Source organism: Pocillopora damicornis, chromosome 13 (genome assembly GCF_964200805.1).
Source record: "Pocillopora damicornis chromosome 13, jaPocDami1.2, whole genome shotgun sequence".
In the NCBI taxonomy this organism is placed as follows: Eukaryota; Metazoa; Cnidaria; class Anthozoa; order Scleractinia; family Pocilloporidae; genus Pocillopora; species Pocillopora damicornis.
Window position 1 is genome coordinate 15,865,917 of NC_142682.1, and position 16,552 is coordinate 15,882,468.

The window sequence follows — 16,552 nt, forward strand, 5'->3', positions numbered from 1 at the left end:
GGTGGTGTAGTAGAGGACCTGCGCAGATGGCTTTGACTTCTCAAAATTAGGTTATAATCGGTTCTTGGCATCCAACACAATCTAATAACCCTTAAACACCCAAGATTTGATTGTTAATTCTCCCCTCTGGCTGTTACACATTTCCTTGTAAATTATTTAAGAGAGTTTGGAGTTAGATCAAAATAACAACTTCTACTTAACATGTTTGAGTATTCTCGTAACCTTTTTGCTGAATAATGTATAGATATTACAGGGAGAAGTTACATGTTAATCACTTCTGGGAATTAAAGAGTTTATGGCGAGCACCGCAACGGGAGCACAGCGGAAATAACAACATGTACACAAAACGTAATGCGCGATTGCAGTACATGTGGCAGATAACAATACAACATTGCGAGTACATGCAACAGAGCCATAACTCATTGTGCATTGCGACCAATGAAATGACGGGCCGTAAGGGAGGAGGCAGAAATGACACTTATTTCGAAAAAAAAGACGTTAAAAACTACAGGTCGAATCTTGTATTGAAACCAATAATACGGACGTTTAACGAGGAAAATCACTTGTGACAACAGTTTATTCAGTTCTTAGCTTGATCATGATCTTATTATCATATAACGAAATTACGAAACTCTACTCTCCATTTCATATTTAACCTATGTTACCATAGTAACCAAAACTGGCATTTTAATATATTGGCGTAGATCGAATGAAGTTCAATATTTGAATCGATTTGTTATTGAAGAAAATAACAAGGTACCTTTGACGTTATAATTTTTTAACTGGTGGCATTTTAGCCTAAAATCAACCTTCAAACATCATGGTTATTATAGTGTCTGACTACGCGAGTAATCTTAATTGTCAAAAACAGAACTTGTTCCTATTTAAGTAAATTAGGCTATCAAAGAAGATTGAAATCTTCGCGCTCACCATGTTTTCCCTTAGCTATCTTTTATAAATATATAAACATCCTCTTGTAGAATGAGATAAAATTCGTTAAATTTCGTACCAAGGTCCAAATTGTGTGGGCAGACGCGGGAGGTCTGCGTACAAGAGATTACGATGGGCATTGATTTCCATACAAATGCGCGAAGTAGTCTGCATCCTTCTTCAGTAACACTTTCGGTTTTTCCAGCTCCATAATTTTTCCGCAGTCAAGCATCATCACACAATCGTAATCAATAATCGTACTCAGACGATGAGGAATGGTAATGACAGTGCTGTCAAGGAGACAGTTTCGAACAACTTCCTAAATGAGGCGATCCGTTCTGTACTCTACGGTGGACGACGCCTTGTCTATTACAATGAATTTGTTTTTCTGAAGAAGCCCACGTGCAAAGGAGATGAGCTGGCGCTCACTTGGACCCAGGGTAGCTCTGCAGTCCGCGAGGTCCTGGTACAATTGTTGGGAAGGCTCTCGACCTAGGACTTCAATTGACATTTCTCAAGGACTTTCCAGATCTCCCTCTCGGTATGGCTAAGGAATGGATCCACGTTCATGCACAGTGCACCCATAGAGAAGATTGGCTCCTCGGTGATAATTGAAAAGCAAGGTCTACTCCTTTGAAGGTCCAGGTTGTGAGTATTCGTCAATCATTATCTTAGCCAATTAAAACGGTGCATTTATAATAGACGACTTTCCAGCTCCTGGTCGTCCTGCGATGCCAAACCTCTCCCCAGGGTACGCAGCAAAGGAGATTTCTACTAATTCCCATGGACCCTTCTCTACTGTAGCTCAAGGAGTTGCTTTCGAAGCTGACTGCGCCGTCTTTTGGCCACGGCACCGGAGATTGGATCTCCATGGCGTATCCAGGTTCGGGTACAATCACGGCGTAAGCAGCGATAAACAGCGCTCACGCTGATGATGATGACACCATTTTGCAACACATCATGCAACAACTGAAGGGTGTAGATCAGAGACAGAAGCTTCCTAAGAGACTTACATTCTGCGGCTAACGATTAATCTCTTACTATAGTTGTCAAAGAAAGTGTGTTTTTACAGTCATCTTTTTTTTTAAGATTGACGATAAGAGATTGTCAGGTTTTACGCCTGACGGCTGAGTTTTTGGCCGTTTTTCGGTGAACGGTTAACCCCATTGAGACATTGTTTGAAAGGAGAAAAGAAATTACGTCCAACCTCTGGCAGCGAAACTCATTGACAGAACATATCAATCGAGGTGTAAGGTCATTAAGAAAATCATTTACTTTGTAGGAAGTCTAAGCCCTAAATTAAGTTTCGCTCTGCCAACAAAGATAAAAGTGAATGTAAAACATTAAAACCATCTGTGTTCAGAAATTGTGCAACGGAGGCTGTAAAGTGTTCCACCTCATTATAATTATGTCCTTAACATCACTCTATATCACTATCACTCTAGATACTGCGAGCCCCCTCATAGATCAAACACCTATCGTTTATTGCACAAGTAAACCTAGGGAAACTGAAACATACGGTATTTTGCTTTTCAGTTAAAGTTCGTTGTTCGTGAGCGCCGGTCACGAGAGTTTTTTCGAGAATGTTTTCTATGAGCATATGCTACGTGCTCTAGGGCCGCAAAACTTCTTCGTCATTACAATATGAAACTGTAGGCTTATCAAAATCTGCCGCTGATATAAAAAGCAACCAAAAATAGAGAATAATTTTTTTTGCTATGGAAAGAAATAGATCTGTTACCATGCACATGCGATGCACCGAAGACAAACACAGCGGCGGAAACAACAACATTTAATAGCTCACTATACCTTAACTAATGGTAAATTCTGGTTTTATTTACATCTACAGGGAATACATTTCCGAAAAAAACATTAATTGTGGCTTAATTTTCAAACGACCCAGAGCTTGACAGGGTTTAAGCGCGGCCTCAAGCAAATATTGCGAGTCAACAGTGGCACTAAGCGTTGCTTAGAAATCCTGCAACCCGCCTCTCATTGAAAACTCCTGTTTGCTTTATGGGCTTGAAGGCATTTGTTTAAGTTTATATCTTAACAACAGTATAACGGGTGTTGGCCAGTTTATTCCGTCTTTTTTTTTCTTAATATTTTTCACTGCTTGATTTTCGAAGCCATTGATATCGTGCTTTAAATACACAGGCGGCAAATAAAAAGAGAGGCTTTCAGTTTTTCCGGAGTCAGTGACCACCGGAAATGCGCCATTGAGCTTAGCAACCTCGATAACAGGAAGAAGACAATAAATAATGACTGTCCATAAAAACGTTCGGAAGTGATGTTCAGCATTTCCGATCAAGAAACGCTTCTGATTTTGTCTTTAAATAAACGTTATGGTAAATTCGATTAATTTTGATCTCTAGAACAAAATTTGAACCAATAACACGAGCGGAACTGGAACAAGACATAACGGAGGCTGTAAAGTGTTCCACCTCATTAAAAGTCCTTAACATCACTCTATAGCACTATCACTCTAGATACTGCGAGCCCCCTCATAGATCAAACACCTATCGTTTATTGCACAAGCAGACCTAGGGAAACTGAAACATACGGTATTTTACTTTTCAGTTTATTTCGTAAAAGAATAAACCACCATTTTATCGGTTTAACCCACTTGGAATGTTGGGAGAACATTCAACGTTCTCCCAACATTCTAAGTGGGTTTTTCCGCCTGTAAACCGAAATAAAGTACGGTCTATTGCACAACAAAACTGGGAGCGCCACTGGGAGCTGTTATCGAAAGGGTGTATGCTCGAATGCAATTTTTTGATTAACTGTTAGGTGGGAAGATACACGCTGAACGAGTGGGAGAAGGGTAGTCAAAATTTTAAATGTTCAGTAAACTCGCTGCTATCATTTAAAATATGTACCTTGCATTGCATGTCATTGAAAGGGTTGTCTTTTGCGCACCAATAGTTTTAGTATTTGTTGTAAACATTCCTTGATCAATATTCATTGATCATTCCCAGATGTCTTTTTCCAAGTTCGTATCCCCTTGTCACGGTGACAGTATTGCGATTTACAACTCTACCAGCGGAGCGGTCAAGTGTCAGGCCTGTGTTAAATGCCCCCAAGGACGAGGCCTCTCTGTGCAATGCAGTTCTGTTCAAAGCCCAGAGACACCCATAGTTTGCGAGCTATGTATACTTGGGAAAACATACTCATCTGGAAAAGACGCCGGGGCATGCATCAGCTGTGAGAATTGTGAAGAGTATCGCGAAACCATAAAAGCCTGCACTCTGACTTCCAAGGCAGTGTGTGGAAAGTGTAAGCCTGGCGCTTACCAAGATAACCGCCTAACACGATTGTGCCAGCCCTGCTCCCACTGTTGTGATGATCAAGATGATCTAGTCGAGCCGCAGTGCCAAGAAATGCCTGAAAACAAGCGGTGCAGTTTTCACAGATCACACGTATGCAGCAAAATTATAACTCGTACAAATTTCAGCTCAGTCAGCTCTGTGGAAACAAACCACACAGCATCACTGGTATTGGTGCCTTCTCCCACAAGCCAAGTAACCGCCCCATTCAGCATGCGCACTGCATATCAGAAGACCCCTGTGGCTGATCGTCCTTCGAGAGCCGCAATCATCGGTGCTGCTGTTGGTGTTCCATTAGCTGTTGTCCTGTTGCTGTTGGTCATTTGCTATTTTCTTAAAAAAAAGAGCAATCACCGAGTAAATAAGAGGGTTAATGACGCCGAAAGGCCGCAAGAAACACGTGGCAAAGATGAGTCGGGTGGAATTGATTTAGAGCAGTTAAACACAGAAAGGTTACAACCAGCAGAAGATAGTAACGCCACATCGCCAGGGACCAAGGAAACTCAAATATTTGTCCAGAACAATACAGGTCAGTGAACCTACATGACTAATCAAGCTTTGAACATGATTTTCACTGAAAGCATCATAGGGAATGCTCTCAACTTGATATCTCCTTTTTTTACTCAAATATTTCCAGATGTCTGCAAGCTATCAATAGAGGAAAGTGAAGCTACATCGCCAAGTGTCGAAGAAACTCAGCCACCGGACTACAACAACACAGGTAAACCCTTTGTGCGATCTAAGCTCTAGTTACGATGTTTTATAACGTGCTCTTTATAGAAGACAGTTTGACCAATCTCCTTGATTTATCTTTTTATCATAAACTTCCTTTGGTCTACATGCCGTAGAGGCTTATGGGAAATAAGAAAGTCATCAGAGGGGGCATCCAGGTCGTGTATATTTTCATGAGTAGGGTTCCAAAATTACTTCTTCCCCCAGATGGAGGGGGTCCAGTAAATCCTTTCCCCCACCCACCCGCCCCTTCCTTAATTCGAGTGATAAAATCATTACAACTATTGGAGTATAAACTTTAGAGATACCCGGCAATAAGGTAAGGTCGTTTATGGTCAAAACAACGACGATGATTACATCCGAGAGTTTGAGAAATTTGAAAACAAAACAATAAAAATCTTAGGTTTTTTTGTCAGTTCATTGTTACTAAGTGGTTTACAATAAAGAGTGTATATACCTGATTTGTGAGTTGTCTTTTTTTCTGTCTCCTATCTCAGAGCACCAGCTGTTCAAGAAGGCTCCCAAAGACAACAGTTGTCACACTGTGGTGAAGACGACCACTATAAACTCCGTGACCTACTGTTCAACTTGTAGTTCTGGTCTAGAATCTACAGGGTATGGAGAAGAATGAAGAGCGGTTGTATAGATAATAATACTTCAGGTTTTCAGTCTCGAAATTCGATGACACCGGTTTTGTATCCATTTGAATGTGTTCATTGTCCGTCGGGTGATGATCTCACAGTGTCTGAAACGAACGAACATTTATGACAAAGCGATACTCTGTTAATGAATACCTAGCAGGCTGGGGACCGTTTCTCGAAAGTCCTGCTGAATTAACACGTCCGAAGCCTCATATAAAAATCAAAATTTAAGGAATAGAGAGGCTGATCATTTCACCCTAACCTGTCCATCTTGTTTCTTTAGCTGATAGTTTTATTGTATAATTTTTAAACAATTTTAAAACTTCCATCTAGAATAAAAACATAACAGCTATATAGGCCCGTTAATTTACCGGGACCTTCGAGAAACGAGCCCCCCCCCCCTACGTAAACAACTAGACGGAGTGCTATGCGTTTTAAATTAACAACAGTTCTTTAAATACTGTGAGTAAAACTTTGCTTGATATTTAAATGAATTTCTTTGGTCCTCCACTGAGCTATAGGAGACTCGCGGCAGGCTTGGCTGTTGCTAGGATAGAATTGTATATGTAATGTTTATACGTAATGATTATATAAATGAAGATAGTAAATTTTATGCCTGGTGATTTTAAGTGAACGTTAATGTTAATCAGTAAATGACACTGACATATTCGGAGACTGAACATAATTTCATTGGGAATAACTCTTCTAGTCATTCATGGTATTAATTGGTCTCTAACGGATTCAGTTAAGTTTTTTGCCATTTGGATAAATTTTGAAATATGGAATTTACTGCTTGATCGAAATTGGGGCATAACTGCATCGCATTGTCCAATGCAAACTGTATAGTTTCAACTTATTTGTGTTTATTTTTTGAAAAGCATACTTTAGGAAAAAAAAGTGCATAGTTTTCGAAAAAAAAAACATCATATTGAGCATGATTTGGAAAAAACTGAGCAATGCTAATTGCATAATATGCTACTTCTTTTAGGGTCTAGTCCCTTTCCCGTGTTAGAAAGTAATGGTTTTGGGTTACCTTGCATCTAGAGTTTATCTTAAGAGCGATTTTGAATAAAAAGCTTTGTAGTTTATTTCTATGGAACAGTCGCTGCCTGTTTTTGTCTCTTAGGGGCTTACAAATATGCCATACCATAATTTGAACATAAAATTGCGCGCTTCTGATTGGCTGACAACGAGTTAACGCTTTTATGAACGACAACGAATAAATGCAATATCGTCAGGGAAAAAAGAGGACGAACTTAACACGGCTATTTCGGGATGGAAATTTAGTTCGCGCATGCGGTCTACACGAAACATCGAGTTAACTATTACTTCTCTGGTTAATACCAAATTATGTATTTGCATAAATCTAGCGTTCATGGCAACCTCTCGGGCTAAGATCTAGTTTAGCCGATGAAATCTTGCTGCGTATGTAATGTATTAGAGCGAAAGGCCCCAATTTTTTCCAGCCAACCAAGAGTCACAATTTCAAGCAAAACAGTCTGTAAACGACTGGAAAGCTTTAGTTTTGGTTCCAAAGAGTGCGGTAACACTTTTATTCGTCTAAATTAGAACTTGAGCAAATAAATTATGCTAGATTTACCTGCATAGTACTCGTTCTTAGTCAACGAACCGATACATTGCTAGTGAAAAGGAAAGAGTTTTATTCCCTGGTTTTTCATTTTAAGTTTGGGAACTTTCCCCGTCAGTTCCGCACTCGTGGCAATGTAGTGGTTGACAAGGATTTAACGTAATCTCGTGTCCTTTTTCCCCACATGGTCAAAATGCTGGGACTGGGTATTAAAATTCAGAGTGTATTCCTTCAAATCCTTCTTCACCTTAGAATCCAAGGCTCATGTGCCATTGTCGAAGAAAAGGGCAAACATGTCCTTCTAGCAAATGGAGTTCTGGTGTGATCGTCATGTCTGGGAATTTTTCCCTAATGAACTCAAGAAAATTTGTGATGTCTTCCGCTGCAACAAGAAAACAAGAAAATGCGGAACTGACTTAAGGCATGATCTTATTATTGTATTCACGTTTTCCATGAAAGTCAGGTTTTTTCTTTCACGTACCTAGCTTATCAATCTTGCCATCATTGAGATAGTCTGCACTGTCATAGAAAAAGTGGCAAGCAGCAAATAACTTGAAAACTTATTCAAATTAAACACTTATTTCTTTAGCTTGAGGAAGGAAGGACACAGCTCCTCTGTTTTTGTCACCACAGCACTGCATAGTTCGATGATATTGTCTTCCTAAGAAAAAAAAAACCCGCAACAATTTAATAAAATTTTGTGACTCATAAAATTCCCTTTCTAAAGGTAGAATTTGTGTTACCTTGCAGCAAGTGTGTACATGGTTACCAATGAATGATTTTCCATGGTAAGCTTGTCTCTCGACATTCATTTACTTGAGAACCTCATCCAAATGAACTGATAGTGGTCCATTGGCTTTCTCAAAGGCAGCCAATTCCATTTGTTCATCCGGAAGCTTTTCTCATAATGTTGAGGTAATACTATTAAAATGAGGGTTATTTGACTACTTAACACTGAATTGGTTCATATGTCAGCGTGCGTTCATCGAGATATGAAGCACGCGGGAAGTTTGGAGAGCACGACAGATGCGTAAGAGTTGCTCAAGGCGTAGCCTCGAGCAACTCTAGCTTCTTGAGTTCCACCACATTGCCAATTGTTTTATAACATTTTCAGCCCGATGGAAAATTTTTTTCTCGAGGGATTTGTTCGCTGACGTCATGTCCTTGCACAATAGGAATATGAAGCATGTTCGCGCAATTGAATTTAAATAGACAAATTTACTAGCTATGTTATAATATAATTTGATGGGTTGTTAAATTCATTTAAGCTAGTGTAATATTATAAATAAATGATCTATAAAACAGAATCATAACTAAAAAATTACGATGGGTTGAAACACGTGTGATGGAATTGGAGGATTGTACAGCTGTGATATTGGAAAACACAAATATATTATTGTTACTTCCTCCTTTGCATTTCCAGGGAGTTTGTCTATCTCCTCTAATAGCAGTGTAAGGTAGGCAGGCATGCAGACTTTGGAAATTCAGTTAGGTTAACTGAATAAGTTAACTTACGGTTTTTTCCGAGTTCCAGAAATATTGTTTGCTAAATCAATAATCTTTCCGAGTTGGTTTAGCGCGCATACATGCCAGCACACCAATTGAAGCATCCTGATATCACTTTGATTAAAAAGTTTTAAAACAGATCAAGGATATCATGACCCCCAGCAGATTGCGATTCGTGTTTTTGGTGGTTTCGGCGAGATAGTCCACGTCACGGCACAGGCAAGCTTGACGATTCGCCACAACATCGAAATATTTCATGTAATCCTAAGAAATTTAATATTCAGCTAGAGCTTCGGATGTTCTGCAAAGCTATTCAACGTAACGCTACGCCATTTGTGAGTACGCTGTACCATTCGATATTACGCTGAGCCATGTCACGCAACGCTACACTGTTTGTTTGTACGCTGTACAATTCTATATTACGCTGAGCCATTTCACGCAACGCCACACCGTTTGTGCGTACGCTGTGCAATTGGACATTACCTCGAGCCATTTGACGCAACTTTACACCGTTTGTATGTGCGCTGTGCTATTCGACATTGCGTTAAGCCATTTGACGCAACGCTACACCGTATGTGTGTACACTGTACCATTCGACATTGCGCTAAGCCATTTGACGCAACGCTACCGCCTTTTGTGTACTGTATTGCGAATGAGTGTTAGACTATTCGCAATTGAGCTTGTCCATTTCCAATTTCATGTTCCAACTCGACATAGGCAACTAGACCGTTTATCATTTGGCTAAACTGTTCGTGTTTAGGATGTTCTGTTTCATGAGGGAAAACTAAACCGTCTATAATTTGGCCACGTCATTCCATTATTAGCTTTGCTATTCTGCAGCTGATCCTTAGACCAGCTTTGTGTTTGCTGATCAATTTGACATCCTTGTATTTTTGGTGGTGACTGCTGCCTATATTATTCCATATAGCGTAATGGACTAATGCGATTTATTTCGAAACTCGTGACCTAAAATGTTCTTCGTCAGCATGACACGGGACCAAACATCACATGTTGTATGGATTAGTAGGAACATCTCACTTTCCTGTTTGCGATCTGGCTGCCCACGCAGTGGCAGATGGGACATCTCCCTGCCTTTTTACTCCTACTAACGTCTCGATCGACCAAATTGAGCATCAGAAGAAAACAAAACGAAACTCCAGAAACGAGGTAGAACTTCTTAAGTAAGAAAATCCAATGCCATGTAATCGGATGCTTTTAAAAATTTTAAGTGATCACCTAAAGAACTTCAAGGATAAATTGTTTCCGCATCGCTAGAAAACCCTCTGACATTTACCGTGGTATAGTAGATAATCATGTGCCTGGCCTGAGACGATCGGTTGATTCCATATGTCGCTACTTAAATGCGGTTGCGCAAACTTTGGAAAACACGATTATCACTTCTACCCGGTGTCCTTTAGCTAAATTTATTTTATAATCAGTACCAAAAATTGTTGTTCAAAAATTTGAAGGCAGGTAAACCTAGTCAAGGTCGTAGATCTTTAGGACTGTAAATACCGGCAGTTTAAGTTTCACAGACACTGCATTCGTAATTGGGTGCAAACTTATGCAGACGAACGTAATTATTTTATATCCACGACTCCACCAGCCATGCGGACGAACCTCATCGCTAAATTAGAAGAACTACTTCAGTTAAAAAGTCCTACCGTCCCCCAAATTAACATTGGTTCATAAATAAGAGTGATGCTAAATTTTGGTGGGGCTTAAAATTTTCCTCTTTCCCACGTGCACCCTCGCGTTTTTTCAACATGATCTATTTTCTGATAATTTTTAGACCAGTACTTAAAAACACCAAAAAGAAATAGAAAACAATTCTACTGATGGCAGACCGTCTAAAGCTCATAAAATCCACAACGACAACAGCAACAATTTATTACAAGTTTCTTAAGTGGGTGCATCACGTTACCTACAACGCTATAACAAAAGATATCGATATAGAAACGCGAACTGCGCGAGGGCATAAGGTAAAGTCGAGCAAATAAAGCGGCAAGCATAAAAAAGGGAAGACGAGTCTTGTTGTCCCCTCTTACATGTAAAGCCAGTTGTTGAGAGCGAATTAATAAACAAGCATGTAAGACCGCTCATGTAGGAAAAACAACCCAAACACATTTCGCTGATGATGCGTCGAATATTTTTCGGTTCAGTGCTTTATTCGTGCCCCCATGCATTTGTAATACTTCTTACACGTCAACATTTTCACAGCGTGGTCCGCTTAAGGTAACAGGTCTTCATAAAATAAAGAATTTGACTCATAAAGTCGGTATCGAAAACTTAAGTTTATACAGGAAAAATCTATTATTACCTTGAATTGAAACATTGAAAGTGTTTAACACTCTTATTCTAGAGGCTTAGATTTTATCAATTTTAAGGTTTAAAGAAGATGAAGATTACTTCGCAATTTTCTCGACTTAAAATACGTAGCTTCCTACTGTTCTGGCATGTTCGAATTTCGTGACGTCTGACGCCCACTGTATCACAATCCGTTAAAAATTTCCTGATGTATCCTTCCAAAGTTAAATTACATTTTAAGTCACCTTTCGATTCAATAAGAAAAAACGCCCCAAGATGACCTATATATGTAACTATTCGGTACACAAAATTATTCTCTGAGTCATCCTCTTGTTGCAGCGTATGCGCAACTTGAAGTTGTAGGCCAAGCAACGACATTTCAAGACTCTAAGGCAGGATACAAGCTCTAAGGCAGGATACAAGCTCTAAGGCAGGATACAAGCTCTAAGGCAGGATATAAGGTGAGATAGGTAGAGTAACGAGAGACAATAAAGTGACTGTAACTGAAACCGAAACTCAAAGTTTCATCGGATCAGCTGAAAACGAGAAAAGACATTTAACCATAGTGTAGTCACAAGAATCAGTCACTTTCGCTATTGCGTTTGCTGTTTTCCAGTATATTTCTGACATTCAAGATTAATTTCAATCTTTCCCCTAAAGACTTTGACTGAGTTAATTCAGAATTTCATGTTGCCACTAGGCTGGTTGTCATTTAGAATCATGGCTCGAACTTTTGTATTTATCGCGTGCCTGCAAGCCAGCTGAAGTAATTTCTTGACTTTCCCACAGGATGAAATATGACTGATTTGTTTTTTGTTTTTCTTTTATTCAATTGAAATGCTCACTGTCTTGGTGAGATGTTCTGCCTCTGGCCTTGTCTAAATTGACTGGCTTTTCCAAGTGTCACATTTTATCTAATTGAGTTGTGTTCGCCGCACGTCAGTTGCGCAACGTACGGTTTCACCTTCCGGAACTACTGAAGGTAAAAAATGTCACAGTGATGATTGACACCATTTGTCAGTTATTGATGATTTGTAACGCAAGTGCGCAACAAGCAAAACCAGTAAACTATATTCGTTTGCGACCTTAAAAAAATCTTCCCAAAAACCTATGTATCGCGTGCCATTACCGCATTTGGCAAACCCCAAAATCTACAGTTGTAAACGGAAAATAAAATTGCCTTATACCTTAGCTGACATAGAAGCATAGAGGTAAAACGATTTTCAGACAATATCGAAATCTCACCTATTTTAAGCTTTCTTGTCTGGTCTATTTGTGTTGCATGACTTAACCCGAATAGACTTAAAACATTTTGGCTCAACTACTTTATACATTTGCCTCTAAACACATACAACCTTCCGGTGTTGGCATTGCCGTTCTCCTCGTCATTTCGTTGATTTTCCCGTCGCAATCAAAACGCCTAGGATTTGCATCAATTACGCACTTGTAAACGAGATAATGCTGTTTGGAATGATTTAGGAACTCATTCGCAAGATAACCAGGTCCCTATCTTTGTTTTATTCGATGTATTTGGGAAAATTTACCGCTACATTTTTCGCTGGATTCCCGAAAGGAAATCAAAACACTATCGTTAGCAAGCGATCCAAGATTTCAAGACTCAGTTCGCTTTTATTTAAGCAAGGCGTTAAAAAATGTAAGGGCCTTTCTTTGATACATTTCTTTAACCCAATATGAAAACTCTTAGAAGGGGATGCTGTTGATTTTCATCGTGAATTCGTTTATAAATAAACTTGCTTGATGTTGAAGTTTATCAAAATAAAATATCCACAAGGCTTACCTTTTGTATTACTGCGATTTCAATCGCTGGTTGCGGCGAACTTGATCGTCAGTGTGAATGGCACGTGATTTTCGCCACCGATCGATGCGGACACACTTGGCGATATGTTTTTAATTTCGTAGTGATTTCTTGAGAGGCAGCACTTTCTTCATGAGATTACTGCAGTCGCTTGACGCTACATCATATAGTCACGCGAAATGGTGGCGAATATAACTACCGATATCAGAGATCGGCGACAATAATCGCCATCACTGCAGCGGGCACACCTGGCGATTTGACCTGTTGCCGCGATCTGCGCATAAAACCGCTTTGTATGTCACCAGCTTAAATTAAGCTCTGATGGGTGAAACTGAGTGACAGAAAGGTTTTCGTTTCTTTGTGTGGTTTGTTTCTGTTTTCCTTACTCTTAATGGATTGCAGGAGTTTAGGAGTGCACGCCAAATTTCTCCGTCAGCTTCGAGTTCATCAGAACATATAGTAATTATATTTTTCATCTTTAAATGCTCACCCTTGTTACTTCGAGGCAATTATATTATTCAATACCAAGCGAAAGCTACAACTAAATCCCAGCATAGTGATAAAAGAAAGAGCATTCTTCGTTTGATTACAATGTACAGCAGTAATTCACAGCGCGTATACGTAGCTCATTTCAATCTGGCCAATCAGCTTTTGCAACTGACAACGATTTAGACGCTTACACACCTCAGCCAGACCAAAATGGGAAATTAGCACCCACTCTCCATTAGGTACCCCCTCCCCTCCTAATGTCTTTTCTGGTTAAAATGGGCAAAAGGAAAACCTTCTCGTTTCATTATTTGTGGGCTCCAGCCATGATCAACGCCTTCTAATTAAGCACCTTTTCTTTTAATGAGGATACTACCTATAAGCCGAACACCTTGATTATTTAAATAATTATATTCGAGGAAATAGGGGTCTTACCAGAAGATAATACAGATGAATCGATATCATGTCATATCCTACTGCACGCGGACATCCTACCAACTATTAAATTGTAATGCCGCGTTGTTGCTCAATGTTTCAGATCTTCAGCCACGTTTGTTCTTCTGACCAACCCATCGGTTGCCAATAAAACAGCTGCTTTTGAGCTCACTTGACTCAAAATGACTTTCTTTTTCAGCACGACCTTAAACCCTGAATTGAACAGCTCAAGAAGGTTTGGCTTTGAAATTTACGATGTGCTCTTCTGATCGACTTTTCGGCCTACTATACCTTACCATGATGTCTGTTTTCTGGATGTCTATCTCCGCCTCGCCATGTCCAGGTAACAGTATAACCATCCGTGATTCAGTAACGGGGCACGTTCAGTGCCAGGATTGCTTGGTGTGTCCGGCGGGGCAGGGTCTCTCCGTGGACTGTGGTGATGTAATATCACCACAGACACCCATCGTTTGTAAGCCATGTGAGCTAGGCAGAACCTATTCATCTAAAAGCGAAGCCGGGGCGTGCAAGAGTTGTATGAATTGTGGAGAATATCGAAAGACTATCAGCCCTTGCACCTTGACCTCTGAGGCAGTGTGCGGGAAGAACTGTAAGCTTGGAGCTTACCCAGAGGATATGCTTAGCATGTGTAGACCGTGTTCCGCTTGCTGCAACGACGAGGATGATATCATTGAGCCAGAGTGTCAAGTGCCGGGGGTGCCTAAAAACAAGCAGTGCAGCGAGCTCAGAACAGAGATATGTAGCAAGGTGATAGCTAATGTGAGTGTCAGTACAAGAGTACTTGACGCGGAGGCCAATCTCTCCGCGTCATCATCGGCAACCTTAACAAAAGTGCAAGCGTCCACCCAAGTCACAGAGCACTTTAAAAAGGATTCAGCTTCCACGGACGATGTTTCTCTACCATATGGTAAGATGATTGGCGTTGCAATTGGAGTCTCATTAGTGATCTTGGTGCTGGTGGCGCTTATCCTTATCGTGAAAAAAAGACGTACAAGGCAAGCATGTAAAAAGACTGGCGATATTGATGTGGAAAGGCTTGATGTACAGGGGAGTATAAGGCCAGTCAAGGACGAAAAGTCTGATCAACTGCCACATCCAGTGCAAGAAAGTGAGAATCTCACAGTAGCGAAGCCGGAAACACAACTTCCGGCTGAAACAAAAGTATGATCATTCCCTTTTCTCAAGGGATCAGTTGTTATTTTTTCGCCTGGGGCGGGGTGGAGAATTTTGGGGGGATCACGTGGTTTTCAAGGGGGAAGGGAGGGGAGGGGCTCAGTCGTCGCCAACAGAGTACAAAGGGCGGACTACAGAAAATTGACTGCTAATTAACTGCCAATGAGGAGAGGGGGATCACGGGAATATCACAGAGCCTTAAGGGCAGATCAGGTGAACTTATCGTGAGTCAACCAAACTCCTCCACCTCCATGGCCGATAAATAAGGACCAGGTCCCTAATGAATTATTGTCGTCACCTCCAGCGGTAATTTTCGATGGAAAAGGGGAATTTACTGTTTCCTTTTCATTGTTTAGTTACAAGAGCGGTTATTATGCTATGGTGAAAGCACGTTTAGGGTTATCGCAAACCTAATATAATCATCTCGAAGAGCTACTTTTACTACTTCTAATTAGATTTAATACAGACAAGCGGATCCGTAATCGGCTTTGGGAAAATTTCTGAAAACTTTAGAAGAGACTTATTATCTATGATTATAGTCCTATAACTTAATTTTGTCACCTTCGGCGCGATCCTATTGTTTCCTGTTCATCGTTTAGTTTTAGGACTGGTTATTATATATGCTCTGATGATAGCACTTTAAGAATCAACTCATAACTCAGGCTTTTTTTTCCAAGGGTTGGTTTTTCAGTAAATTTCATTATAAAAGGAGAATACTTCTTAAGATAGTTAATGCTAATTTTAAGTTGATTTCCTTTTAATTATTTTTTCCTGATGAAAACCCTTTCATGATACCTTTTCGAAACATCAACTTAACATACTGATTTCTTCTGCTTTTTATTATCTTTTAACATGTGTTCAGCTGTCATTTAGTTTCATTGCTTTATGTAATTGTTTAGAATTAAGGTTGAGCTATCAAATAGATATGAAAAAGAGTTTTATCTCATTGCAAAATGCTTCCGTTCAATAAAGTATGTTGCCTATATGGACTGTCACCAACATCTTTCCAATTTATTCTCTTGCTATCGTCATGTCGGTGAGCGGGCCTGAATACTTACTTAGATGGTGGTGTAGTCGAGGAACTGTGCAGATGGCTTTGACTTCTCAAAAATCAGGTCATAATCGGTTCTTGGCATCCAACACAATCTAATAACCCTTTAACACCCAAGATTTGATTGTTAATTCTCCCCTCTGGCTCCTACACATTTCCTTGTAAATTATTTACGAGAATCTGGAGTTAGATCAAAATAACAAATTCTACTTAATATGTTAGAGTATTCTCGTAACCTTTTTGCTGAATAATGTATAGATATTACAGGGAGAAGTTACATGTTAATCACTTCTGCGAGTTAAAGGGTTCATAGCGAGCACCGCAACGGGAGCACAGCGGAAATAACAACATGTACACAAAACGTAATGCGCGATTGCAGTGCATTTGGCGGATGACGATACAACATTGCGAGTACATGCAACAGTGCCATAACTCATTACGCATTGCGACTAATAAAATGACGGGCCGTAAGGGCAGGAGGCAGAAATGACACTTTTTATTCCGAAAAAAAAGACGTTAAAAACAACAGGTCGAATC

The 16,552-nt window shown here is 40.0% G+C and overlaps 3 protein-coding genes across 18 annotated transcripts in view; 2 read left to right on the top strand and 1 right to left on the bottom strand.

Moving 5' to 3' along the window:
* Positions 1–2,393: 2,393 nt before the first annotated feature.
* The window catches only part of LOC149035689 (uncharacterized), a 31,523-nt gene continuing 17,364 nt past the window's right edge, over positions 2,394–16,552 (bottom strand). Inside the window, exons 1-5 of one of the 13 annotated variants that reach the window (XR_016182093.1) lie at positions 12,832–13,127; positions 7,702–7,881; positions 7,468–7,602; positions 5,449–5,736; positions 2,707–4,592 (exon numbers count right to left, since the gene is read on the bottom strand). The gene's annotated coding sequence lies outside the window, so the exon portion shown is untranslated. Of the gene's footprint in view, positions 4,593–5,448; positions 5,737–7,232; positions 7,882–7,963; positions 9,462–12,831; positions 13,128–16,552 lie in introns of those variants that run through there. The other 12 variants (XR_016182089.1, XR_016182094.1, XR_016182088.1 and 9 more) reach the window with 12 other exon arrangements.
* LOC149035690 (uncharacterized) lies at positions 3,912–6,718 on the top strand. Its single transcript, XM_089190929.1, has 3 exons — positions 3,912–4,788; positions 4,897–4,980; positions 5,489–6,718. Exons 1-3 carry the CDS (start codon positions 3,912–3,914, stop codon positions 5,620–5,622), a joined length of 1,095 nt encoding a protein of 364 aa, XP_089047055.1. The 3' UTR covers positions 5,623–6,718.
* On the top strand, positions 10,315–15,947 carry LOC149035691 (uncharacterized). 4 transcript variants are annotated; one of them, XM_089190909.1, is made up of 2 exons: positions 10,315–11,494; positions 13,874–15,947. In XM_089190909.1, the coding sequence occupies exon 2, from the start codon at positions 14,026–14,028 to the stop codon at positions 14,956–14,958; it is 933 nt and encodes a 310-aa protein (XP_089047035.1). In that variant the 5' UTR covers positions 10,315–11,494; positions 13,874–14,025; the 3' UTR covers positions 14,959–15,947. The 4 variants fall into 4 exon arrangements, with proteins under 4 accessions (XP_089047035.1, XP_089047037.1, XP_089047038.1 ...); XM_089190911.1 differs by having other exon boundaries at positions 13,970–15,947; XM_089190912.1 differs by lacking the exon at positions 10,315–11,494 and adding an exon at positions 11,549–12,015 and having other exon boundaries at positions 13,970–15,947.

What these genes read in the sequence shown, in the direction of transcription:
- LOC149035690 (XM_089190929.1), top strand. Translation starts at nt 3,912, where the DNA reads ATGTCTTTTTCCAAGTTCGTATCCCCTTGTCACGGTGACAGTATTGCG. An exon ending in ATTTGTCCAGAACAATACAG is followed by an intron (nt 4,789 to 4,896) that starts GTCAGTGAACCT and finishes AAATATTTCCAG; the next exon opens with ATGTCTGCAAGCTATCAATA. An exon ending in ACCGGACTACAACAACACAG is followed by an intron (nt 4,981 to 5,488) that starts GTAAACCCTTTG and finishes CTCCTATCTCAG; the next exon opens with AGCACCAGCTGTTCAAGAAG.
- LOC149035691 (XM_089190909.1), top strand. Translation starts at nt 14,026, where the DNA reads ATGTGCTCTTCTGATCGACTTTTCGGCCTACTATACCTTACCATGATG.